Genomic DNA, 27,880 nt, shown 5'->3' on the forward strand with positions numbered 1-27,880 from the left:
AACAGACTAGGAATTTCAGCATTCATTCGATGTTTCTGGAAGTTAAGCAAAGTAGCCAATTAAAAACAACATTGCTGCTTCTTCACTTTCCGCAAGCATAAGATTAGGAAGCGCAGAAAAGCTTACCTGGGACAGGGCTCTTTCTTGAATTTAAACTCTGAGAATCCACAGTTCCCTCGGTTTGCCCGTCTGCTTCTGCCTCTATTTTGTCTGGATTCTCTCTTGCGCCTTCTTTATAGCAAGTTCTTAGGCCTTCTTCCTCTTCTAAGACTCCCTGAGCTTTGGTGGGAGCACTAATGGTCGTGGCTGCAGCCGGAGCTGTCACCGGAGAGGGAGGAGGAGAAGCTGGAGGGGCTGGCGGCGCCGAAGAGAAGGAATGCACTGTGGAAGGAGCCACGGGAGCTGGGACACACTCCACTTTCACTTCTTCGGGGGGATTTTCCAGGATCTCTAATTCGAGAGTCAATGGTAGCACCTCCTGTTTTATGATTTCCACAATGCTTTCCGTGGCTGGTAATTTTTCACTAACTCCATTCATTTCATTAATTAGGTTAGTACTAGAAATCCCTGGAATATCACTAGGAGCTACACTACAAGGTTTCTTGCATATATCATCATCAATTTCATCTGTTGGTGAAGGGGCTGATGTTTCTGTGCAAGATGGGGGGCTGGGTATAGGAAATGTGTCCTCTTTGGGGGAAGAGAGTTCACATCTGTCATCCATCGCACTGGTGAATATCGGCTGGCTACTGGGAGCCGCAGAGGCGGGAGGAGCAATCGCGCTGCAAGCCAGTGGACAAACAGTGGTAGGTGATGCTGGCAGAGGCGGCTCTGGGGTGGGTGCCACTGCAGCAGGCTCCGTCGTCAGACCTGCTTGCTCCTTCTTCTCCCCACCGAGGACAAGCCTAAGGACTGGAGAAGGAGACTTTAACACTGGATCTGGTTTTAGCTTCTCTTCTACGGAAGGAAACACAAAAAATAATTTTAGGAATAATTTGTGCATCCCACACTACCTTATATTATTTTATCCTCTAAGTCTAAATTATGCAGAATAGAAGCCAACTTATAATATGTACTCAACTATTCTGAAAATACTGCTGTTTTTTCCAGTTACACAGTTACTTGGTCTCCATTACATATACAACTTATTTTACAGTAAAAGAAAAGATTGAGTCACTGAGTGATTGTGTCAAGGGTAAACTGGAATAACACAGCAAAACTATTCTTGGGAGGGGAGGTTTTGTTTGTTTTGTTTTTGTTTTTAAGGTAGTGAAAACTTAAGCTCTACTGTATCAGGAGTCCCTGTGAAAAGTTTTTCTACCAGGGGTGTACTACTGTGACAGGACACTGCAAGGGCAAATGATTTATGGCTGAACTATATAAAGAGAATGGCATTACTTTTTATTCAATACATTTTTGCACTGTTTGGAATTTACTTGTATTTCAAGAGAGACCATCACAGTCTGGGTGAAAATTTTAAGTTCTGGAGCATAAAAAGTTAAGTTTAGAGAATAGTTTAACTTTCATTTATCAACATGATTGTATCACAAATAATATAAGGATGAAAAATGGAAAATTTACTGTCTTCAAATATTAAAATTTTTAAAGAAACTAGTTAGTACTCAGATAAAAATATATATACTTGCATATTTCAGAATAATATACAAACTCTGTTCGTGTGTGTGTGTGTGTGTGTGTGTGTGTTTCTAGACAGAATGACAGCAAGATAAACTCAAAACACATGGAAGTAAGTAACAAAATGTTTCGGTGTTTAGATTCCAGGTAAACCAAGATGTGAACAACTCCCGAGGGAATAAAAACGAGAGAGAATTTAGACTTGTTCCTACCCTTGTGTTTCTTGAGCGTGATAAACAGGATCCATGGGAGAAACAGAAAACACTTGAGCATGTCTGCCCAATGCAAACAAACAATTTCAAGGGCTACGGGAAGGCTATCTAAACCGCAAAGACTTTCCTTCACTTTCCCCTCCAGAAATCTTTCCGTCAGTGACAACGAATCTTTACAACAAGTTGTAGATAAGTCTGCCAGAGAGAGTTCACTGAATCGGGTAAGCAGACGGTAAATCTTACCAGTAAGCTGTCCAAGTTACATTCATTCACCGTGCCTACGTTCACAGGTCTTCAAATCCACTTTCATTTACAGGTATAGAAGCTGGAGCTTGTAAAATTGGACTCCGCTTTCTATCTAGTGTAGTGGTGAAGAAAGACCAATAGACTCTCATTGCCAAATCCTCCACAACTAATTCTGCCAGGACATGAGATAAAACTATTTTAAGTGAGAAGGTATCTCTGATGAAATTAACTCCCAGCTCATTAGGGCGTTACATGGGTTCTTCAGACCCATGCCAGTACTGAATAAAACTGTATCCGAAAGCATTTTTCTGATCGCTAAATAATATCCAGATGCAATAAAATAAAAAACAAAGCCCACAATAATTCTAGCATTAACAATCCATTAGGAGAATGTCAACTCAATAATTAATCCTGGGACACAAAATTTCTGGTGGTCAAGAATTAACCGAAGTGTATAATACATAGCATTCCTTTTTAATCCAGCAATAACGAAGAGAGACAGAAGCAAAATGAGAGTTAATTCTATTGAGCTCATTTTGCAATATAAGTCCCATTATCCACTCAATAAGTACTCAATAAAGGTTTAACATAGAGAGCTGCTAAGTGCAATACAGAGCTACGATCTAAAGATCACTGATTTCATCCCTCTAAAGCAGGGGCCTCACACTCTTTAAACAGGGGGCCAGTTCACTGTCCCTCAGACTCGTTGGAAGGCCGGACTATAGTTAAAAAAACAAACTATGAACAAATTTCTATGCACACTGCACATATCTTATTTTGAAGTAAAAATGGGGCAAAATCACCTGGCGGCCCGGATCAATGTCCTCGGCGGGCAGCATGTGTCCCGCAGGCCGTAGTTTGAGGACCCCTGCGAAAGGCTTCTGCTTTGTCCTGTTGTACACAGGGCTGCTGCGAGTCAGACGGCCCGACGTCGCCTAACAACTAACAACCAAGCCTTTCCCTGTGCATGGCTTCTTTAGCGTGTTCAAAAACAAGGATGTTGCTCTGAGGATTAAGGTGTACCTGACCCACAAAACCATGTGACAGTTGTATAATGACTACTGAAGACTGAAGATTGGATGGATGTGAATGACGGTGCCGGTGAAGAATACTGAGGACACCATGGACCGCCAGGAGAACCAGCAAATTTCTCCTAGAAGCAGTGTGGCGGGAAAGCTCTGTATCTTAAAGTGGGCCTTTAAAGAGTAATGACATAAAAAGGTGCTTGTACGCTTACGAACAAACATGAGGGTTAGGATAAAATCCTGCAAACCTTCACTGAACAGAAGTATCAGAGTGGGAAGCTTTGCTTCTTGACATGTCCTCCATACAGAGCCACCCCTTTGTGAAGGCAGTGTTTCCATTTCTCTAACGCCCCCAGGTTTTACAGGGCAATGAATGTCCAACAGTAGTTTGAGCATCCTCGGGAGGCTCGATATGTGCTCCTTTGAAATGTTTGAGTTTCAGGAATAAAAAGAAGTTTGAAGGAGCAAGATAGGTTTCAAGGGTGAGGAAGGTAGTTTAGTGAAATTCCTAAAGGCAGTCCTTGCTACCTGTGAAGCAAGAGCAGGTGTGTTCCTGTACTGGAAATCAAATTCCTCCATGCAGCTTTCCTGGCCTCCTTCCCAACAATGCAGTTTTCCATTTTACTTTTGTCTGCTTATCTTTCTTCCGCTACTTCTCATACATTTATACGAAGAAAAAACAACCCTTCTTGTATTTTTACATTGTGGTGTGCGGCTGACTAAGGGGGTACTACTATCATTAACTGGGTGGAGACCTGGAGCGCAAAACACTTTGCCACTTGAGACAAACAGTCTCATTTGAAAACCAGTAAAACCAAAAATCCACTGCCATCAAGTCACAGAGTAGGATTGCCCCAAAGGGGCCAACGGCTGGGAATCTTTCAAAGAGAAGACTGCCGCATCTCACCCCTTGGAATGGTTGGGGAGCTCTCACTGGCCCCCTTGGGGCTGGGAGTCGAGCTTTAACCACGCTACCACCAGCCATCCTTTAAAATATCATTGTTTGGTCTAAAAATTCAACAAAGCAAAATGACTCTAAATGGTTGAATTACAACAGAATACCATCCAACCGGCACTCCTTCCTAAGGAAGCTTCCAAGTCTTCCTCGTATTTAATTAGCCATGCCATATACCCTCAATACACTCAAGTGAACGCACATGTCACTTGGGAAATAGTAATCATCTTATCTGTTTAAACAACTGAAAATTTAAATTCATTCAACTCTTTCCCTTAACAAACTGAGGGGTTCCCCAAATTTTCATAAAGCACCAAAACATATAGAAAATGGAAACTTAGTCTTCATGGAAGCATTCCGGCTGTTCACATCCACACCGCCCGAGAAAACGGAACACTTAGTGTGACAGCCAACATTAAGTACTTCTGTGCCAGGAACTGGGCCTAACACCACATGGAGATAGACTTCCTTCATTCTCACAACTACCAGCAGGGTAGGGACTGTGATGTTCCCATTTTGTAGGTGGGGAAAAGGCTTGAGAGATTAATCACAGGACCAGGACCATATAACCATTAAGTGCTGAAAGCTAGGGATGATTCCAAAGCCCACATTTTTCCGATTCTGGAAGAGGGAGAAGGGGAAAAAAAACAACCTTAGATAAATAGACTTATTTAGGTGAATTATTCAAGTTTGAGGCTTTGGTGCTAACATGAGTGGAAACCGTGCAAATCTATAGTAAAACCATCTCCACTGTGAGATAAACCGATCCTACTGCAGAATGCAGTCTTATTTCTGGAAGGAATGCAGCAGCATTTAAAACCAGTTCCTTTTTACATCCTAATTCAATTTCAAAAGGGGATCTGTAGTTAAGAAAATATTTTTTAAAAAACAAAGCAAGATTTTTTTTATTATTAAAGATGGGGAACCTTTAATAATGTTATCTGTATTGATAATATATCATGTGTTTTAAACAGGCTGGTTTACAAAAGTTTCTAAACATCATTTTATGTATTGGCCGCCAACGGTTGGAATTAGACGGTATGGCAGTGTTCTGGTGAATAGTTGGCCCCAGGAAGAAGAAAGCAGTGGTCTCAGAGAGCTACTTAGAAGTCCTCTGAATGTATTGAAATGGACCCAAGTTTCTCTTTTCAGTTTTTTTCATTCATCATCTATTTCCCACAAAAAATTAAACTGTTGGTTTTATTATTCAAGTTTCCACTAAAAGACTTGAGAAGAAATCAAAATTTGCCTTCCCTCTGGCAGTCAAAACCTAAGTTCAGCAAAATGCAAGGGTGTCAAAATAAAAATCTTAACATTCTTTTTTTAAATTAATAATTTTATTGGAGGCTCTTACATCTCTTATAACAATCCATACATCAAATGTATCAAACATATTTGCACATATGTTGCCATCATCTTTTCAAAACATTTTCTTTCTGCTTGAGCCCTTGGCATCAGTTCCTCTTTTATCCCATCCTCTCTCACCCTCCCACCCTTGTGAACCCCTCATAAATTATTATTTTCATATCTTTACACCATCTGCTGTCCCCTGTTGCCCATGTTTCTGTTGTTTTCCCCTGCGTGTGTGTGTGTAATATGTCAATCACTGTAGTCTATTCCCAGCCCCCCCCCCCCCACCTTCCCCCTACCCTTATGGCACCTCTACTCCTATTACTGTTCTTGAGGGGTTTATCTGTCCTGGATTCCATGTGTTGTTGAGAGTTCTTATCTGTACCAGTGTACATGCTCTGGTCAAGCTGGGTTTGAAAGGTAGAACTGGGGTCACGATAGTGGGACTGGGAGAAAGCATTTTAAAGACCTAGAGGAATGTTGTAAGTTCTGTTGGTGCTATGCTGCACTCTGGGCTGACTCATTCCTTCCTTGTGACCCTTCTGTAAGGGAATGTCCAAGTGTCTTCAAATGGGCGTTGAGCTTCCACTCTGACCCCATCATTTGCATAGATATATTTGTTTGTTTGGGTTCTTCTGATGCCTGATACCTGATCCTGTTGACACCTCGTGATCACACAGGCTGGCGTGCTTCTTCCAGGTGGGATTTGTTGCTTCGATGCTACATGGCCCCTTGTTTAACTTCAGATGCTGTATCCTTTAATAGCCGGGCATTATCAGCTTTCTTCACATTTCCTTATGCACTCATTTTGTCATCAGTGATCATGTCGGGAAGGTGACCATCACAGAATGCCAGTTTATTAGAACAAAGTCTTCTTGCATTGACGGAGGATGTAAGTAGAGCCCAAACACCAGTCTGCTACCTTAATCCTTAATGTTTAAATATATGTACATATATCAATGTCCCTATTATACATTAATATTTACATATGTGCATGCTTATATTTATACCTATATAAATGTCCTTTACCTCCGAGGTCTTCCCTCTAGTTTTTACTTTCCTCCTGTCCCACTATCATATTCAACCTTCATTTGAGTTTCAGTACTTCCTCTTGGCTATGCTGAACTTCATCAAACCCCATCAGGCATCCTATGCCCTCCTCGCCATCGACTGTAGATCTCTTATTGTTCCCTTGTCCCTGGGTTTGTTGGGTTCCCCACTCCTCCTTTCTCCCATGATCCCTGCCGCCCCACCGAGCCATCAGCCCCGGGATTGGTTATCCTGCCTATCTTATACGGATAGACATGAGAAAAGGAAAAGAGAATTTTAAAAGCCTATAAACAGTTCCAGGTCTGTCTGCTGAACTGAGTGTTTTACAATTGGATTTGGTGAAGTGCCATGCCCTGCCCACCAATCTGGGAAATTGTTTTCGGAATGCCTCGGGAACATCATTGATTTACTCCCTTTGCTGCTCTGTTGCACTCCCTTTGGGTTCACTCCAGTGTGTGTGTGTGGGAGTGGAGGGTGTGTGTCATACTGGGCACAATTTCCTGTGTGTCCAGTGCAGTCCCCGGTAGCAGTGTGGGTCAGGGGGGTGGCGTCATGTCTCATGTTGGGGCCGGCCCCAAAGTCCTGGTCCTCTCTGTGCATTGGCTGCTCACAGGAGGAATAGCGTCCTCGAGGCTTGATGGGCCAGGATGAGGTCCCCTCCACCCCTAGTTTGCTCCCGTGTGGTTGGGCAGACCCGCCACTCTCCCAGGGCTGTATCTTCAGTGCTGTCCTCTGTAGTGCACTCTTCTGGTGAGGGGGTCGACATGACTGGACTGGGCCCAGTCTGGCAAAAATCATAGCATTCTTAAACATTATTTTAAAAATCTGCCATAGAAACAGCACAATCCTCAAGCAAGTCAGACCTATCATCAGGAGGGTGTGTTCTAGATTTGTTGCATCTCAGCAAGCTAAGAGAAGGTTTATCAACAAGTTTACAGACAGCATAGATTTGAAGGCCTCTTTTCATGGGACATATGTGATAATGCTTTGAGTGATTCTAAATAGCTAGACCACAACTGTGTAAAGGTATACTGAAAAAAAGTCTTGATGGGAATATACTAAAAATTCTTCTCCACCTAGATTGTGTATATTTGGAATGTTTAATAAAAGGTGCATTACTGAAAGTAAGGAAGTTGATCTTTCATCAAACTTACAATCACCCCCACATTCCAGGAGGTGATTGGATTTCATATTAAATCAATCGGCTTCAAGCATGGAAGAATTCTGCTTTAACTCGATATTATTGCTAAAAGAAGTATCTGGCCATGGAACTTTCAGAAGCAGACCAAGGTTAGGGTTCCTTCCCTGCCTTCTAATTTAAAATTATCTTATAAAACAAACACAGTAACAGAGGACTTGACTTGTCTCAGCTGAAGTTTATTTTATTAGACTCTTCAATATTTAAGGGAAAAGAATCTTTTCTTTTAAAACACCATCGTTATCTGCACATGCCATAGAAAAGTAATAAAACGAGGCATTAGAAGTTCTTCTTTGAAAGATTTTATAACTGTGATTAACCTACAGGTTAATCAAGAAACTAATATTAAACACCTGTTATTTATATTATGAGTTAATCACAAAATGATTTTCTTTTTTTCCCCAAAGAATACGGTTTAGAAAGTGCATTTAATAACAGGTACAGAATAATGGGTTTTGAAGAATAAATAATTCAAGAACGTATATAACCCTATTATCATTTATATTCTTTTTTAAATGATGGAAGAGACATTAGAAAAGAATTCTAAAAGTCACTGCTTTCCCCTGCTATGCTTAGTGAGAATTGTTTCCCAGTGTTAGCTAAGGTCAACTTAAAACCCAAACAAGCAACAAAGAGAGTATGATATTTCATTGTATTTGAGATTCCTCTTAAAAGTTTTATTTTTACAATCTAAAAGGCAATTTGGCACTTTTATGGTCAAGATCATTAGGTGTAGAGACCCTATTATGGCTTCTGCAGCAGCAATAACTGTAAGCTACCTAGCACTTTTTAAATGACAAGCATCTCTAGGTCCTACAACAACAACCTGGTGAGGTAGGTCTTCCGCATTCCATGCTGTAAGTGAAGAAATTGAGATTCACAAATTAAGTGTCCCTCTCAAGGCCAACTAGCTCACTGCACAATGGAGCCAGGACTTGAACTCAGTACTCTCTCTGATTGTGGCTACAGAAGCCCAATCTTATCAGAAAAAATTTACCATTTTAATAATTGCAAAACACATGTTGGGGGGGGCCTTAAATAGTTTGTGGAAAAATGGAACTAAACGATAACAGAATTTTTTCCATAAGCATTTTGATATGCATATATAGATATAAACAATCTTGTTCTTAAAAAGGAATACAATGGTTTATCCACGTCTCCCAATGCTGTTCCCAACACAACTTTAAGGTACCTAAGTTTTGAGCTAAAGATAATCATGGAGGGCCACTGATACACTATAGGACTAAACTTTCACTAACCATCTTTGTTCACCGTCTAGAGGAAGAACTGTCTGGATTTTCATCTCAAAGTTCTATTTAAAAGCAGGTATCTAAATAATCCTCATATGGTTTAATCTTACTCTTGAATGGTGAGGACAATGCAATTCATAAAAAAGAGACTTAATAGAAAAGGAGGAAAAGGGTCATCCACAAACCTTGCTTCTGGTCGCTAGGTGCAGTGACAGGGGTGCTCGCAGCAAGATGGACGCTCTCCACAGTCCCATAAACCACAGGGCTGTGCTCGGGGACCTGGCTGGGCAGCTGCTGGGATTTGAAGTACAAAAAAGGGTGATAATGAGCGTGCGAACATAAAAGCTAGCAACATGGAACCCAAGCAAGTGGGGAAGACAGTAAGGCAGATTAAGAAAAAAAAAAAAAAAGAAAGAAGGAAAAGCGAGGAAAAAATATACGGGCCAATTTAATAAATTCAAAAAGGCAAGACAAGGCAGGGAGGGGAAGAAGCAGCAGGGAAGGGGGAGGAAAAAGATGATTACTGTTAACCACAGCAGGAGAGCCCGCACACCAGTCACCAGTGCAATTCCTTTCTGCTGTCCCTTCGAAGAGCACGCTGACGTTTCAATCTAACAATCGATGCCACACGCGAGGGGGAACGTTGCGTCCTCCCAAAGGGACTTGGCCAACTTATCAAGGACTACCTATACTCCTACCTATACTCTCCACGTAGTACAGGCACTTCTGCCCAGAGCAGGACAAACAGAACACAAACGAAGGACGATTCCTCTTTTCTGTCCGCATCATTACACAGGAAAAAGGCAATTACAAAGTATCCAACTGCACTTTCACCTTAAGTCTTTCGGTTCTGAGGCAATGATGGCAGCTGAGTAAAATCACTGTCTCTTCGGAACTACGAGGGCTCTCACGTTTGCACACAGCCAGTGCAGTGAAAGCGGAAACGCCCATCACTAAGCAAGCCGAGAAGATTGCAGCCCTTGTTCATGTTAGCGGGAACGAGAATTACATGAGGAAGGACGGACACTCATTCTACAACACATTCCAGGCAGGCATTCTTCCTGGATTTGAGGGTGACGCAAAAGTCACAAAACACAGCAGTGTCTCTCCTCAGAGATGGAAGGTGGTTTGGCGTCAGTGTTTGTCTCCTCCGTTGCATTCTGTCGGTGCTGTGAGAGCAGATCTCCCTGTACGACTCTTTTTAATTGACGGTGAGGGGACTGAGGCATGGGTGACACTGGGTGGGTAAGGGCAGTTCAAAGTGAGGGTTAACTAAAAATGTTATCAAGTCAGTTATTTCACTTCAAGATGAAATGTATTGTTTGGGGCATGCACTATTTATGATGACAGATGCCATTCAAGTCGCAATGCTGAAAAGAATATAAAATATGCAATCTTATATGACTACAGATTGATATAACAGAAACAGGAACGGGGAAAATGCTGTAATTTCAGCTACTCATTACAACATGAAAATGCTCCCGTTCCACAATTATTGCTAAATGAAGAGTCCTAAAATTATATTTCTACATATAAAAAATGAAGTTATTATTTCACTGTAAGCCATAAACAAATAATTGGAAAATATTGCCTGACATCATTACTCTATTCTGAATGTTTAGTTTCAGTGAAAAATACCACTGCATAATTGAAATTCAAAAATTTGAAAGGCTTCATAGCCATAAAGAAAAATACCAACTCAGTTCAATTCTACTGGCTGAAAATACATCTGGAACAAAGGAAATGTTCCATGTTATTGAGCTTCTATTAAACCATTACCTAGATTTCTCAGGAAAGAAAGACTCGTAAAACTGTATCATTTACCTGAACGGAGGAAAATATCAACTATTGCAGCTGTCTGGGCAATTACTCTCTCCCCTGCTGAAAAAGGTAACTGTTACAAAATACAGAGCCTACTGCTAAAATGTCAATAGCTACAGTGCCTGCGTAAGGTAGTAAAAAGCTGTTGATCCATATACATTTATGTAGAGCAGATGGTCTGCAGCCTGCGATTGTAGCATCCTTGACCATACTGAAGAGTTAACAGCAAAGGCAGTTTAAATTAACACTGCCCAGGGAGGATCTGCATATGAAGCACCCAAGGATGGAGTGAGATCGCAGGTGGATTTGCTTCAAATCCAAAGAACACGGATTCAGTTGCAAATCCACAAAATGCTCCAGGTCCTTCCCACGGTTGCTCAGCTCTCCAAGCAAAAGGAACCGGAGCTCTTAGGGTCCCTTCAACATTCTGTAAGCCAGTGTTAGCAGTATGCGCTATGGACAGAGTAGAAGGCAATGCTTGAATCTGGTTTTAAATTCAATTTTAATTAGGATAACAAATTGTTGTTTAAGCTCTAACATTGCTCTTCTCACTCAGAAAGAGTTCATTATAAAAGAAAACCTGCAAAAGCACAACTAATCATGGCTTGCTTGATCTAATCAGTAAGTCAGAAAAATCAGGAAATATACTTACTGTCCTGACTCAAAACGTCACACTCAATGCACTTAGTTACACGAAGAAACGAAGCTAACGAGCAGCTAAAGAACCTAGATGCGAACCCACTGATCAAGCCCATTCTGAGCAGACTGCTCCTAAAAGTATCGGAGACTAAATGTCTTTAGAGGAACAGAAACAACTTCCTCCTTCTCCCCTGGAGAAGTTGGTGCATTTAAACCGCCAACCTTGGGATTAGCAGCCCAAGTTAAACCAATTATGCCACCAGGACTCCTAACCATATATACAGGTGGGGATGATACATGCTTGAATTATTCTGGAAGGGTAGCTTCTACAGTATGAAAATGTAAAAGGTTTCAATAAAGATGCTCAGAAAGTCAGGGTCAAGGTCAATTTAGTAATTCTTTCCATATTGTTACAACAGTTCACAATATATGCTAATGTGAAAATTTCCCTCAACAAACTTCTTGAAAGTCAAGGTTATAGTTGGCAGAGGAAAAAAAAATTCTCAAGTCTCAACTATGAGTGATGAGTTCTAACTTATCAAGTACCAGATTCTATACTAGGCATAGGCAACAAATCCCAATTTTAATATTAAACACTTTTTAAAAAATTTTTTAACAATTTATTGGGGCTCATACAATTCTTTTCACAGTTCATACATATACATACATCAATTGTATAAAGCACATCTGTACATTCTTTGCCCTAATCATTTTTTCTCTTTTCTTCTTTTACATTTTATTAGGGACTCATACAACTCTTACCACAATCCATACATATACATACATCAATTGTATAAAGCACATCCATACATTCCCTGCCCCAATCATTCTCAAGGCATTTGCTCTCCACTTAAGCCCCTTGCATCAGGTCCTCTTTTTTTCCCCCCCTCCCTCCCCATTCCCCCCTCCCTCATATGCCCTTGGTAATTTATACATCGTTATTTTGTCATATCTTGCCCTATCCGGAGTCTCCCTTCCCCCCTTCTCTGCTGTCCCTCAATATTAAACACTTTTGAAGAATAATTTAAATGCATTTTTCTCCACACAGTCCAGAAAAGGGGTCATCACCATGCTTTACTTTATCTTTTGAATCATGTGTGACAGAATGCATAACAACTGAGGAAGTTATAAGTAAATGATCGCCAAACTATGTACGACCCACTGCCCAACATCTACTTAGGTACTGACCATGAACTAATAATGTTTACATTTTCTTTTAAAATCATTTAAAAAATCATTTCATTGGGGGCTCATGCAATTCATCACAATCCATCCATCCATCCATCGTGTCAAGCACATTTAGTACTATTATTTTCAAAACATTTTCCTTCTACCTGAGCTTCTCATTATACCCCCTCCACCCCTTCTTCCTCCTTCGTGAACCCTTGATAAGTTATCAATTATTTTTATTTTTTCATGTCTTACGCTGATGGATATCTCCCTTCACCCACTTTTCTGTTGTCTATCCCCTTGGGAGGGGGTCATAGATAGATCGTGATCTGTTCCTCCTTCCCCTTACCCCCCCACCCACCCGCCAACCTTCCCCTTCCCCTCCTGGTATGACTACTTTCAATATTAGTCCTGAAGGGTTTATCTGTACTGTTTACATTTTCTAATGGTTGAGTGAAAAAATTAAAAGAGAAATCTTTCTTAACCTGAGAAACGTAGATGTAATTAAAATTTCAGTGTCCTCAGTAAGCAAGTCAGCCCCGGGCTTGCCTTTTACTGCCGCAGCACAGTTCGTTTGTGGGAGGAGCCTATCTGCACTGGCCCACAAAGCCTGAAACACTTACTGTCTGGTCTCTGAGAGACAACAATTTGCTGACTCTTGTTATAAATCATGGGGAGACAGAGACTCTCTTATGTCACATTAAGAGGCTACGCTACTTAAAGTTCCAAGAACTTTGTACATTAACATATGTAAATATTACAAATAAGTAAGCATAGCCTCCATGAAGAAATATTACTAAATAGAGCAGCAAATTGATAATATATCTAATGACAAATTGATCAAAGCATGCCTCTTTCATAAGTGGGAGAGAATTCTCCCATACTCATTCATTAAAAGATGTGCATGTAAAATCCCCACAAAAAACTTAAAAATAAAAAATTTGCCCCTAAGCTCTACCATGCACAAAGCATTTACTACAACAGACAAAAATCTTCAGCTTCACAGAGCTGATCTTCTGTCATGGGGCAAAAACATTAAAGAACAAAACACAACACTAATCATTTCATTATAATAGTTGCACGCCCTACAACAGCTCTATGTCCTGCTGCACACGGCTTCTGGAGAGGATTGAAAATTAAGGATCTTACTTTGAGGACTAAGGTGCGCCTGACCCAAGGCTTCCTCTTCTTCACTGCCTCCTAAGCATGTGAGAGCTGGACAATGAAAATGGAAGACTGAGGAAGAATGGATGCATTTGAGTTGTGGTGCTGCAGAATACTGAAGGTACCATGGACAGCAAGAAGGGAAAACCGATCTGTCTTGAAAGAGGCGTAGCCAAGAGTGCTCCTTAGAGGCAAGGATGGTGAGACTTCGTCTTACACGCTTTGGCCGTGTTTGTCAGCAGAGACCAGTCCCTGGAGAGGAACATCATGCTTGGTAAAGTAGAGGGGCAGCGAAGGCGAGGAAGGCCCTCAGAGAGAGATATCGATGCCGTGGCTGCAACAAAGGGCCCAGGCCCGTGCGGTGTTTCGTTCTGCTGTGCATGGAATTTTTGAGGAAGCAACATTCACACTGATCTTCAAAGAATCAATGTGAAGGTATGCATTCTGGAGGCACAGAAGCAGCACTGAGGAGGAAGCACTTCATGCAGAAGGAATAGCATGTGCAAAGACTGAAGATGGTTCCAACAGAAAAAGTAAGATGTTATCAACACGTCTGTGTGCAAGGACTGTAGGAGAGTCACTGTGTGAAACGAGACCGGTAGTCAACTGACCAGGCAGGGCCACCCACACCAAGCATTTTGAACTCTATCCCCAGAGCAAAAGGAGAGGAAGTCAAAGGAAAAGTCATAAGCAGTAACATGACAACGAGGTTTGCATTTTAAGAAGATTCTTTGGACTATTGCATGGAGAACAGACTAAGGGAAACAAGACTAGTTAACCACAAGAATTTACATAAAGTTATTAAAGTAGCCCAAGGGAATAATTTTGGTGGTGGTAATAATAACATTTTTAAAACCATGGTCATCAAGTAAATTCTGACTCATAGAAATCTGACAAAGGGTTTCTGAGGCTATAAATCTTTATGGGAATAGGCTCTCCTTTTTCCCTTAGAGCCACTGGTGGTTTTGAACCATCAAAGGCCAGTGAGTACTCCATTGTTTCTCTGACAGGGCTTGATATCATAGAGAGATGTGAGTGGATTTCATTTAAATAAATAGGTAAACTTACAGGGCCAAGTAATTCATTAAGGAGCCCTGGGGTGCTACTGGGGCAGCACGGGACTGCTGGCCTCAAGGTTGGTGAGTCAAAACCACTAGCTGCAATGGCTGTCTGTTCCCACAAAGATTTACAAAGCCTTAAAAACCTTAGGGTTTCTAGGGATGGGAATAGACGCAATGGCAGTGGATTTGATTTGTGGCGCTAGTAATTAATTAGTTGTGGTGGGGAGGGAGGCAATGAAGAGGAGAGAAATAGAAAGGCATGAAAATTTCTGACCAATGAGAGGTGTAGCAGTCACTGAGAATAAGTAGTACTGGACGAGCTATCTGGTGTTCCCTGGGCAGAAGAAACCATGAACTTTTATTTTGAGTCTGAGGTATTTATAATATATCTGAATACAGACATCAGGCAGAAAGAAGGACATTATAAGCTGAAGCTTAGAAATTAGCGACTTGTTATATAAAAGAAGGTATCTGGAAAGCATGAAGTAGGAATCCACTGAAAAATGATTCCAAGAAAACTCACTGCCTTCGAGCCAATGCCGACTCATAGGTCGCCCCTGTGGGTTTCTGAGACTCTGAACTGCTTACAGGGGTAGAAAGACCAGGCTTTCTCCTGCGGAGCTGCTGGTGGTTTCAAACTGCTGACCGTGCCGATGGCAGCCCAACCGCCATACCACCAGTCGCAGAGTAACTACAACACCACGAGGGCTCCTTTCTGAGAAACTTCTTAGACCGAATAAATGTGTTCAGCAAAGCTGCAGTACACAAGATCAATATACAAAAATTGTCTTTTTATAAACTTGCAATGAACAATCCAACAAAAATATTAAGAAAACATCTCCATTAACAATAGCATCAAACAAGCAATAGCATCAAGAAGAAGAATATACTTGGGAATAAACTTAGCACAAGAAATAAAAATTTTATGCTCTGAAAACTACAAATCGTCATGACAAGAAGTGGAAAATGACGTAAAGAACAGAGAAAACATCCCATCTTTATCAGATAGAAAACCTAGCGTTGGTGTCAGGTGCAGTTGAGTAGGTTTCAAATGATAGCAACGCCAGGTAAGGAAGAGACATGATTTGATTTATGCTTTTCCAAGATCACGCAGGCTCTTGTGGAAAATGTTAAGATCTAGCAGCAGCAAAACAGTAGGAGCTGAGTAGGGAAGTTGTTATGATCTGGGAGAGACACTCACGTGGCTTGGAGGGTAATGGGAGCTGTGAAAGTGGCGAGGAAAGGCCAGAATTTGCTGAGCTGTTAGTGGCAGAGTGTGTGAAAGGTGGTGCAGTTACGTGCCTGGCTGCTAACAGAAAGCCACCAGCGGCCCTGCAGAGTGAGACGGGGTCACCTGCTCCTGTAATGATGAAAGCCAAGAAGCCCCCATGGGGCTGGCTCCATGCTGTGCCACACAGGTCGCTCAATGGCAGGCACTAAGATGGCCCCTAGGCTTGCTGTCTGAGCAATGGGGTCGACTCTGCTATAATTGATGGAGGAAAGGAAAACAAGATCCCTAACTAGACGGTTTGCATCAAAGCGGTAGCAAATGTAAATGCCCTCAATAAGCCATCAGTGGGTGATGCAAAAGGGTGCGAAGGAGTAGAACATAAAACTGGAAATGGATGCTCAGGCTGAAGGCATTCAGATGGAAAGACTTCTTTAAACACCGAGTTGCGAAAACAAAGTTAGATCTGCAATAGTGAGAACTTGCTGCCTGAAGTCAAAAAACAGGCTTCCAAGTCTCTGGAAGGATGAGGCAAAGCTGGATAGGCAGGAGTAACCCGACCAGGCAATGTTAAGGGACTTGGAATGATTGTGCGGTTCCCGTGTAGGGGTGGGGGCCCTCAAGCAGAGCTGAGGAAACACTAGAAGACAGGAGTAGAGAGTATGAAGTGCTCTCTGAAGTATTAAAAGTTGTATTATACAGATTATATATGATATATATGATAGTGTAGAAAAAGTATCACAAGTGGATCAATGAAATATAGAAATACAAACACAGATATATATGCTAATTCAGTAAATGAATAAAGCCTTTCAAAATGTAACAATATGTTTTAAAAATATTATTTTGGTACCAATTTGTACAATGCTGCTTGATATGATTGAACTATGGAAGGGTATGATGTTTGGATTAGCTCTTATAAAATGGTTTGAGAAAAAAAATGTACTACAAAAACTGTATAAAGTTCACATGATCATGTGTTCCTGCAGATAAACTATGGCCAAATGTGTGTAATGTTTAAGTAATATGTGTTCTTTTCTTCAATAAAGCAAATTAGATTTTTTTTATTAATGAAACAAGAAGCAAGCCATTTGGTTTAAAGGGAGGGAGGGGTGGGGAGCAGCAGCATGATCCAAACCTCACTGCGTGTTTTAATATACACTCTTTTAAGACAAGTAAAATAATCAAACCATCTAAGTACTAAAGGAAATATATAAGAGTGGTTTTATCTGGTGTACAAAAGTCTTTTTTTAAATTTAATCATTTTATTGGGGGCTCATACAACTCTTATCACAATCCATGTCTTTCTAACCATAAGCCCCAAATTACAAATTCTTTAAGGTGAGCATGTAGGTATGTCTACTGCTCTGCACTGCCAACCTATGCACCTATGCCTATGTATTGTAATTACCTGTAATTACGGGTCTGAATACATACACATGCATATTTCTTACACACTGAGATCTAAAATCTCCAGGAACTATCCAATAGATAATTTTAATACTTCAAGGTCAATTTCTTTCTCTTAGTACAAAAACAAGAGCAAATACCTATTTCTCCTCTATTTTTGTTACAAAAACTACAAAAGCAGCCATCCCTGATTCTTCCTCCCTTACATTTTGGGGTACTATAAGTCACTGTGTACCTGGAACAGGACTGGCAAAGGCCGGATGTCTAAATATAATGATTAATAGTATCCATTAAGAGTACTCTTTCCCAAAGTGCCCTAATCAAGATAAACAAATTCTAATCTCATCTAGTTAATAACCAATTGGTGAACATATCGCCAAGGCCCTTCAACTGATCTCCTAATTCCTCATCTGGAACAGGACCACAACCTCCCTTTCATACAATTCTCTTAAGATGTGCTTTTTGCACATGCTCTCCATTCCTAGAACAGCCTTCTCCCATTTTCCCATTCATAAACACCAATCTGGGAACTCAGATCATTAAATGGCATCTGTGCTGTGAAATCTTCCCAGGCATTTTCTCTTCTAGGCCTCCTAGAGCAATACTAATTATAATACTAATAACAGCCAAATTTATTGAATGCTCAGCAGGTACCAGGCATTGAGCTTAAGCAGTTTTAAGTATTTGGTTTCATTTACTCCTGTTAATAACTTTAAATGGCAGGGTTCCCTTTTCCGCATTCTTTAAATGTAGAAACTAAGGCACTGGGACTCGAAACCAGGTATGTAACTCCACGTCAAAGCTCATAGGCATGTACTACTTAGCCTGTGTTGTCATTAGCAGGGCTCTGCGATTTGCTACATTTCAGTCTGTGCTTCAATTCTGCCCCCCTCTTAATCATCTCTGTGTTTTGTACACACTTCAAAGAAGGAATGCCATATATGATCACAGCCCTTGGCCTGTCTTCCTTAATGTGACTACTACTTCCCCAGTGACAAGGAAAGAGCTTTGCTGGCCACCACACATGTAACTGCCTGAACCGAAGCAAGTTCTCCATGAGACCAAAAGGCACCACAATCGCTACTAGTGAGTCTAAACTTCTCGTGCATAGCATTGTCTTATCTTCAGGTTTTCCAACCCGAAGATGGTTCAGGATTTCTTGGCATTAGACTTTTCAAATGTCTAGAAACAGCAAAAGATCGTAGGTTAAATTTGTTTTGTTTTTAAAAAGTTGACATTGTGCTATTTACTAGTGAAATTAGCTGCCAAAGTTGAAAATATGCAGGTTTTTCGCATAAATAAAGGTTTCTATGTCCTTTGAACTAATAGGTTAACATTTTTACATAAAGCAGGCAGCAAGGCCTTCTTGTCGCTCTATAATCTACACCACTCTAAGATTTACTGGGAAATGGGGCAAGAGTCCTGTGCGATCATCAGACTTGTCTGTTGTTTTGTTTAGTTTGTAAAAAGGGAAAATGAGGTCTTTCTAGTGCCTATGGCTTTTCAAGGCATGCACTTGGAAAGACAAAAGATTAGAATATGTGGATTTCAATGCAAGTTCCAGAATAAACAAAGTCTGCAGTATTTAATTCCTAACATTCCACAGGAAAACAAAAAATATTCATCGAATGATGACGTTTCCATAGGAATGTAGTTCTTTTTGGTATCACACAATAGTTCATCAGAAAGAGTGGCAGCAGCTATGAACATGACAATAATATACAAATTACCCCCCAAAACTGGGAGTGGTCATGACTGGTGAAAAAGAAATCATGCTTCTATGCCTTTGAGATATTCAAGGCTATGAGACAACTGGTGGGAACGGTAAGTAGAGAAAGTGGCTATAGAAAAGAAAGAGTTCAGTAGAGGTTATTGAACGCATTTACATCATCATCTGTCACGGCTTACTCTGGCTTACCTGAGGAGGGGTAGGTGTGGATGTAGGTCTTCCTATCGGAGGAGTTGGATTTCTGCTGCCACCTCCAGACATAATCTCTTCTGTTATGTCTTTACCTCCTTGGTTTGGATCTCGAATTCTAATCTATAAAGTTAAAATAAAATGGCATCTGTGTAGGTAGTAGATTTACAAGTATGGCATGTATTAAAGTTGTAAACTGGAAAGTCGATCAAGTATCAAAGCTTGATGGTCACCAGATTGATTCTGCTTCCATCTCAGAACCATATGAAGTCATCCAGAGAGATCTAGGCCATAGGAATAACTAGTTAAAATAGTATCTGGTTTGGTCAATTTCTAGATAAAAAAGGCAAAGCATCCATGCTTGTGCAGAAAACTCAAAACCGAACTCACTGTCACTGAGTCCACTCCGACTCCTAGTGACCCCATAGGACAGAGTAGAACTGCCCTGTCGGTTTCTGAGACTGTACCTCTTTGTGGGAGTAGAAAGCCTTGTCTTTCTTCCACAGGGCAGCTGCTCTGTGGTTTTGGATTTCTGACCTTGAAGTTAGCAGCCTAACATATAACCACTATGCCACCAGGGCTCTACACTATCAAATAAACTGATTTTGTTTACATTGTTTAATAAGACATGGCTGGTAAAATAGTTTTAATATGTGGATGTTCTATAAAGCTTTAAGTGACCTAAGTAGTTCAGTTCTCTGAGGTTCTGTAAAACGATAAAAAAATGCACCCCTCCTATGACAAGTGCATCGTGCATCCTGCAAATAACCACTGGAGGACGTAAGTAGAAAAGGATCATCACTGCAGTCACTGCAGCGGTCTTTCCCTCCAGCAAGACGTGCACTCGTCCTAACGGTCCCCCAAGATGAGAAGAGGTAAAAAATTATGTTACTTCCATGAAATTAAAAACCAGCAGAAAGAATCAAGCAGTTCTCTGAGTACTGATATGGAATGACCTTCAAGATGTATGCAGCAAGTGAAAAGATGCAAGACACAGAGGAGCAGCGTGCAAGGTCTTACTCTGACGTCTCTTAAAGAGTGGTGCTGCAGTGGAGATGGAGTACCCGTCTAAGCCTTCCGTGCGGGACGGGGCTGATACAGGAAAGGCCCACCTTGCTCGTTATGACTTCCTCCCAGGGCTTACCGAAGCTCTGACCCTTGAGAATCTCAAAGAATTCACTAAGACAATCTCTGGATATGGAAGATTATTTTTCAGTAAGATTTAAATCTCAATCCTTTCTATGGTATGCAAACAGGTTTCTACTGCAATTTTATACATTGATTATAATTTACTTGTTCCATTTTCTTCTTTTGTAACATCTGTTATTACTGTCTTCCACCTTCGTGAACTTCTTTTCCTTATTCTGAGAATGCTCTTCAAACCTACCTTTGACTACACTGATGCAATATTCTCTCAAAGGCAGTGTAATAATACATGCATAGCCTTGTTATTGTGAACAGTACACAAGTAATTTGTTTCTAACAACGACATACCGAAAGTTTGTAAATCTCTTTTTTTAAAATGAGAATTTTGAAGGCTACTGTTATGAAATCGCTTTGTAGTCTAAAAGACTGCAAACTACTATGGAGAGTTCTGCAACATGAATTGTGCATTACTCATTTTTATTGCCGTGGGCCTGCTTATTAAAGTGATGCCTCTGTAACTGACTCTAGTAAATTCTGTTGACAGTTTCTTAAAATACATCTATTTCACGAGAAGGATTTTTCTTGTCTTTAATAATTTGCACCTTTGCTCTTTGCTGAGTTCAGAGATGGAGAGCCAGCTGATCAGGAGTGGTGTGAAAAGACAAGGTGTAAGAGTTGAGCACAAACTCCTCCAACTGAGTGGGAACTTGACAAATTGAGCTCTTCCAGTTCGAAAGCGGTATGGCATATGTTGTTATGTAGTACACCTAACTCGACATAGGCTGAAACTGATACCAAGTAAATTGTACTTGGACTTTTTAGTTCTGTGCCCATAGAAATCCTCCAGGTCTAATGGTGAGGGTGGGTATAAGGAAGGGATGAAAATGGCACCGTTGCTTGTGAACGGGAGGGCTGATGATTGCAGCTTTGAGTAAATATGTTTGGCAGGTGAACGTACTTTCAATCAATTCGTAAAAAGAGGTAAAGATCTCTTACTGTTTTTTTTTCTCTCTTGGCTGGAGGGGGCTGCTGCTGCGTAGGCACTATGATAGGTGCTGACTGATACACTGGCTGGCTTGGGTAAAAAGGCGTTCCTGAGAAGCAGAGAAGAATGAGAAGAAGCATTTAGTAACACTTTAAGCCACTAGAAGACCATCAATGGCACTGCAACTCTGGATAATCCTTTTAAAAATTCTTATCTATCTTTTCCCACTAGTTCTCTGTACCATGTGACACAGATAAGTGTTCCTCTCCTTTAGCCACTGAAATGATCAATAAATGACCCCCCAAATACATCACATCTTCAATCACTCATAAGCACCTTTGTCTCGGATAAAACAACCAAATAATCAACACCTGAGAATTCCACTAGTGTTATCTTTCCAACGCAAATCCTGCTTAAAAAGAAAACAAAACAAAGTTATTCTGGTTGTCCATTATCTGAAAAAGTGACTAACACTCAGTGGCAGGTCTCTGAGTTTGTCGGATTGGTCAGGAGCAGGATGTAGACATCGGATTATCTCCTGTTTGGAGTTGGTCTACCTCCTGTCCTTAGTTATGGAGGCAATGTCCTGCTGGGAAATGCCCTCATGTGAACATGGAAAAAAGGCCAGAGACTAAACATGGAATCCAAGATCCATGACTCCTGCTTTCAACTACATTTTCAACCGCATGCCTTTGCTCTTGCGTATACTGATCTCATTTACATCTTTCATGCTTTTGACTCTCTTGCCCTCTGCCCTACTTCTACCTTTGCTTGTAGTAACAATGAATTATTTTAACTTTCAGAACCTAGTCTGTTATGCCAATTAATATTAAGCCAGAGTGCTTACAGGAGAGGTGCTGAAAAGAAGCTAGATACTGGAGAACTTGAAGGGAAATGCCCACAGATTTGCTGATGGATTGGATGTGGGTGTGAATGAAAGACAAGGAAATGCTTTATGTTTTTTGTTTGTTTTGAGACAGTGGAAGACTAAAGGGGCCATTACTGAGATCAGGGGAACTAGAAAAGCAAGGGACATGACAATTTTAAGCACTTATTAGACCTTCAAAAGAAAAAAAATAAGTAGGCAGGAAGAGACATGTGCGTGGAGTCAGAGGATAGGAATCAACTAGATAAATCCATCATGAAATTGGTAGAATATAGGCATTTAAACGACAGCACTATGTATACACACAAAAGTGCCACTAGTCTTGCCTCTCTGAAGAACTCAGCCCAACACACAGGTAAGACACACAGTGACCAACTCAATGGCACTTAACAACAACACCTATTATTTGAAATGTTAAATTATTGATCATTGATTACTTTTACAATGAAATGAATTATTTAAATTGGGTTTTCTAATTTTGGGGTAGTTGCTTTATTTTAGGTGCCAGGTTCTGATGATATGCTCAGCATATAGATTGAATAAGAGGATAGAAACCCGATACACATCTTTACTGATAAACCATGCTGAGCTAAAGGTGAACTAAATAAGATAACTCAGGAAATTAATACAAGTAAATAAGAAACCCAAAGCCTTAATCCTGGGGGGCTCTATGTGTGTTAAGAAATCACGGGTATGAGAAGGGAAAATCAATGCAGTGACTGACATGAAAAGGGATCAAGAATCCAGAGGAGGAATAGAGGAAGGTGTTTATGTCAAACGATGGGAAGAGGGCCTGTTGAATTTTTGATGGTAGAAATTACTTACGACCGCGACAAAAGTTGTTGGATGGAGAGGTAGGGTAGGGGCGTGCACATTCTAGTTTTGGGGTGAATTCAACAGTGAAAAGGGTGAAAGTAAAGGAACAACAAGTGTGAATAACTACTCCCGCCCCCCCCCCACCCTAAAAAATCCTGCTGTAAAGGGAAGCAGAACAAGAAAGAGTCGGACAACAATACCCATGATGCGTGCATACATTTCAACTCACAATGACCCTGAGGAGGAGAAGCAAACCACTGGGTGTCCAAGACCGTGATTTCTAAGGAAGCAGACTGCCAGATCTTTCTCTTGACGCGTCAGCGAGTCCATTCAGACTGCTTTGGCTTACTTAACCACTGTACTACCAGGGCTCCTAAGTAGGACAAAAATATGAAGCCAAGAATCTTATTTTCCTTTTTGAACAAGCTGGTAAGTGAGGAAGTGTGTTGATAATACTAAGCCAACAGGAGAACGAAAGATGTGGCAATGGGACAGGGGAAAGAGGATTCTGCCAGCATGCTATCCTTACATGGATGCAGGAGGCGGTTTAGGACTTGGTGAAAGGTCGACCTTCAGCATGGAGTGGAGACTTCAGCCACAGTAATAACAACAGATGCATTGTGCACGCAGGTAGTTAATACAAATGAACTTCCCGGTACTTAGTAAACAAGCCAAAGAATGGGGCTATTTTACATTATCATTAATAATAGTAATAATATCATTGGAGTCCTGGTGGAACTGGCCTGCTAACCAGAAGGTGGACAGTTCGAAATCACCAGCTGCTCCACAGAACTCCAGTAAAGAGTCACAATCTTAGAAACCCACAGGGAGAGTTACACTCTAGGGGCGCTATGAGTTGGAGCTGACCTGATGGCAGTAAGTGAAATGATTACCATTGTCATCATCTCCATCCCCAGCCTCATCACAATAACCTCAAAGTGGATACTTCCTGGAAGCGGCATGAGTTACAGAACCAGAACTCTGTAGTTGTCAGGTTTAGAGAATCAGGTTTAGAAACAATCTAAAAAGAGGGCATAACTAGAATTTCGGTAAGTTCACTGTAAAGAAATAAAAAAACGTTGCCCCGCCCCTCTTCCAGAGAGTAAACCAGTCACAAAACAGTGCTGAAATATAAACTTGAGTATAAGCAGACCCAAATATCAGCCGAGACACATCATTTTACAACCCCCCACCCCCCAAAAAACTACATAAAAATGTGCTGGAAAACATGGCTTATACTCGCGTATATACGGTTAGCTAATTCTGTGCCACCCTATTAGGTCACTACCTTCTAAAATCAGAAGAAGAAAAAATCCCTTGAAAACGGGGTTTCAAATGCTGCCAGACAAGCAGCACACTCTGCTCACCTTGCCATATTTTTCAAGCTAAGTGAAATAAGATCTAAAAGGTGAACCATCTCTCTCTTTCTTTTTTAAAAAAGACAAAATTCTTCTGATGAAACATGTCTGGGGTAGTGCCTGATATATCATATACCCAACAAATAACTGCTAATAAGCCAGGAAGACAAAGATAATTTCAATTAATTGGGCTTGAGCACAATTAGTAAAACATCAAATTATCTTCTAAATTGTAGGCCCCAGCAGAGGGAGGCTTCCAATCTACCACACAGTGCATCTATAGTCAAACTTCTTATATAGTAAGGGCATTAAAAACATTTTATTCTATTAAAATTCTGAGTAACTTTGTATACCACATCAATTAAGCAAGTTACTTAGCCTCTCTGGACCTCACAGAATGAAGCATGGATCAAGCACCTGGCTTTGTAAAGAAAGCTTCGTCAAAGACACCCAATCAAAGGACCTAGTTGATTGCCTGTGGTTGGTTTTGCACTCCAGTCAGAGTGGAAGAGTTGAGACAGAGACACAAGGCTCACAAAGCCTAAACCATGTACTAAGGGGCTGTGACAGAAAAGGTTTGCTGGTGTTTAGTGGTTCCCAAACCACTTTCTCTATAAAATACCACTTAGTGTGATAGTTAGGTTTTGAGTCAACTTGGTTGGGCCAGTATTTTCAGTGCTTTGGTAACGAAGGGCTTGTAATTGCTCACGATGTGACGTCACATAATGTGATCAACTCTAAGATGAAACTGGCTGTGGGATCAGGGTGGAGGGCATCCCCTTTATTCAGGCCACAGCCATGATGCAATTGAAAGAAAGGTTCCTTGGGAGTGTGGCCTACTTCCTAGAGAAGCAGATACTGTGGGAAAGCCTGTTTGGTTTTTGCTTGGTCTGGATCCTGCATCAGGCTCATAAACGTCTGGTTATTTGTACTAGAGCAAGCCAGCAAGTGTCTGCCATTTGACCTGCTGACCTTGGACTCAAGTCACCTCTCCAGTCACAAGCCTGATCTGCTGACCTTGGATTCACCAAACCATGAAGCTCTGCAAGTTAGGAGAACCTTACAGCTTAGCATCTGACCCACTTGGAACCTACTTGGACTTGTTCTTGCCCACTTCTACAAACATGTGAGTCATTTTGTTGACATAAATTTCTCTCCATATACACATACAAAAGTGCCACTAGTCTTGCCTCTCTAAGAACTTAGCCCAACACACAGGTAGGACACACAGTGACCAACTCAATGGCACTTAACAACAACACCTATTATTTGAAATGTTAAATTATTGATCATTGATTACTTTTACAATGAAATCTTTTAAAATAGGTTTTCTAATTTGGGGCTAATACTGCTTTATTTTAGGTGCCAGGTTCTCTGATGATATGCTCAGCATACAGATTGAATAAGAGGACACAAACCTGATACACACCTTTACTGATAAACCAAGCTGAGCAAATTACCAGAGAAACTGGATTCTATGAAAAGAATGAGCATCAGGTTTGGAGGAAGGCTTAGTTAACAGTCTACGACATGCAGATGACAAATTCACTGGCCGAAAGTGAGGAGGGCCTTGAAGCACTTAAAACACCTGACAATGAAAATGAAGGATTGCCGCATCAGTACGGATTACAACTCAATGTACAGAAGGCCAAATACTCATAACTGGTCCACTGGGTAACATCATGATGAATGGAGAGGAGGTTGAAGTTGTCAAGGATTTTGTCGTGCTTAGATCCACAATCAATGTTCACCAAAGCAGCAGCCAAGAGAGCAAAAGGTGAGTTGCATTGGGTAAATCTGCTGCACAAGACCTCTTAGAGTGTTAAAACCAAAAATGTTACTTTGAGGAACTAAGGTGCCACCATGTTCTTTTCAAATGCTTCACATGCAATGTGAACGTTGGACACTGAATAGGGAAGACCAAAGAAGAATGGATGTGTCTGAAGTGTAGGTGGTGCTGGTGAAGAATACTGAAAGTACACGGACTGCTAAAATGACAAATGAGTCTATCTAGGAAGAAGTACAGCCATGCTCCTTAAAGGAGCACGTCCTTAACAAGATAGCAGGACTTCGGCGTACATACTTGAGAGATGTCAGGAGAGACCCAGTACATGAAGAAAGACAACATCGGCGGTAGAGTAGAGGGGCAACAGAAAAGAGGAAGGACCTCATAAAGATGGATTAGCACCACGGCTGCATCAAGGTGCTCAAAGCAAATGAACGGTTGTGAGGTTGGCACAGTACCCAGTAGTACTTTGCTCTGCTGTGCAGCACAGGGTCACTGAGTAAAATCTGATTCGATGGTACCTAAAAACAACAACAACTGGTGACACATTGCCCATTTTATGAGTATTAGACTGTGCAAGATAACTTCTTGGGGAAGAAAGACTATCCATAACAGAGAATAGATATCTATAATATCTGAGCTACGACTGTACCTCAGTATACTAGTTTTCCATAAAAATAAACATATAGTCTATGCATAATAGAAATAGAGGCAAAATGTTTAAATAATATATATGCAAACCTGTGAATTATTTCCCTTCTAATAAAGTACTCTAAGGAATCCTGGTGGTGCTGTTGTTTCTAAGTATTGGAGCACTAACTGCAAGGTCAACGGTTCAAACTTAACCAGCCCTCCATGGGAGAAAGATGAAACTGAACTGTTCCCTTAAAGATTTACAGCCTCAGAAACCCTATTCAGGGTCTTTATGAGTTTTTATCCACTCCATGGCAGTGGCCACTCCCTATCTAGGAGTTCTTGTGTAGTGGCAATGGACAGACAACATGCCAGTCTATACAAAGTTGCCTGGACTGAGATGCCTGGTGATCTTCTTTCAGAAAAAGCAACTCTTGAAAACCCTACGGAGCACAGTTTCACTCTAATACACAAGGGACTGCCATGAGTCAAAGTCAACTGGTTAGTTGGTATACAAATTCATGTTGTTCCATAAATACTATTTCAGTAGGATGAATAGCAATAGGAGGGTGGGCTTAGAATGGTTTTAAAAAGCATTTTAATGATGAGAATTTTGTGTCAATTACATAAATAGTAAAATTTATAAACATATAGAGGACTACAAGTTACTGAGATACCGTTGAAAATTATTTTGTGAATTAAAAGGCAACTATATTCACTTTGAATTTGAAATTGAAAGAAATATTGTCAATTTTGAAGGTTTACTCTGACAGGGATCATCTCGTTTTATAGCTTTATTATTCAGCAAGTTCTAAGTATACCACCAACCATTTTCACACACGTGCTTTTAACTGGAGTGAAGGTTTCAAAATAAGGACTGATGCAAAGGCATTACAATTAGATTTAAACAATGGATTACAACTAAGGTCAAGGGGTAC

General features: G+C 40.8%; 1 protein-coding gene across 13 annotated transcripts in view; it reads right to left on the reverse strand.

Annotated features, from left to right (window-relative positions):
• EIF4G3 (eukaryotic translation initiation factor 4 gamma 3) overlaps positions 1 to 27,880 on the reverse strand; it is a 382,761-nt gene that overhangs the window by 132,526 nt on the left and 222,355 nt on the right. For 10 of the 13 annotated variants that reach the window (XM_075551768.1, XM_075551777.1, XM_075551793.1 and 7 more), the window contains 4 exons: positions 21,475 to 21,572; positions 19,333 to 19,455; positions 9,107 to 9,215; positions 127 to 957 (listed from right to left, as the gene is read on the reverse strand). In XM_075551768.1, the coding sequence (XP_075407883.1) occupies positions 127 to 957; positions 9,107 to 9,215; positions 19,333 to 19,455; positions 21,475 to 21,572 (1,161 nt within the window). The remainder of the gene's footprint in view (positions 1 to 126; positions 958 to 9,106; positions 9,216 to 19,332; positions 19,456 to 21,474; positions 21,573 to 27,880) is intronic. The other 3 variants (XM_075551838.1, XM_075551809.1, XM_075551757.1) reach the window with 1 other exon arrangement.

Source organism: Tenrec ecaudatus, chromosome 1 (genome assembly GCF_050624435.1).
Source record: "Tenrec ecaudatus isolate mTenEca1 chromosome 1, mTenEca1.hap1, whole genome shotgun sequence".
Taxonomy (NCBI): domain Eukaryota; kingdom Metazoa; phylum Chordata; class Mammalia; order Afrosoricida; family Tenrecidae; genus Tenrec; species Tenrec ecaudatus.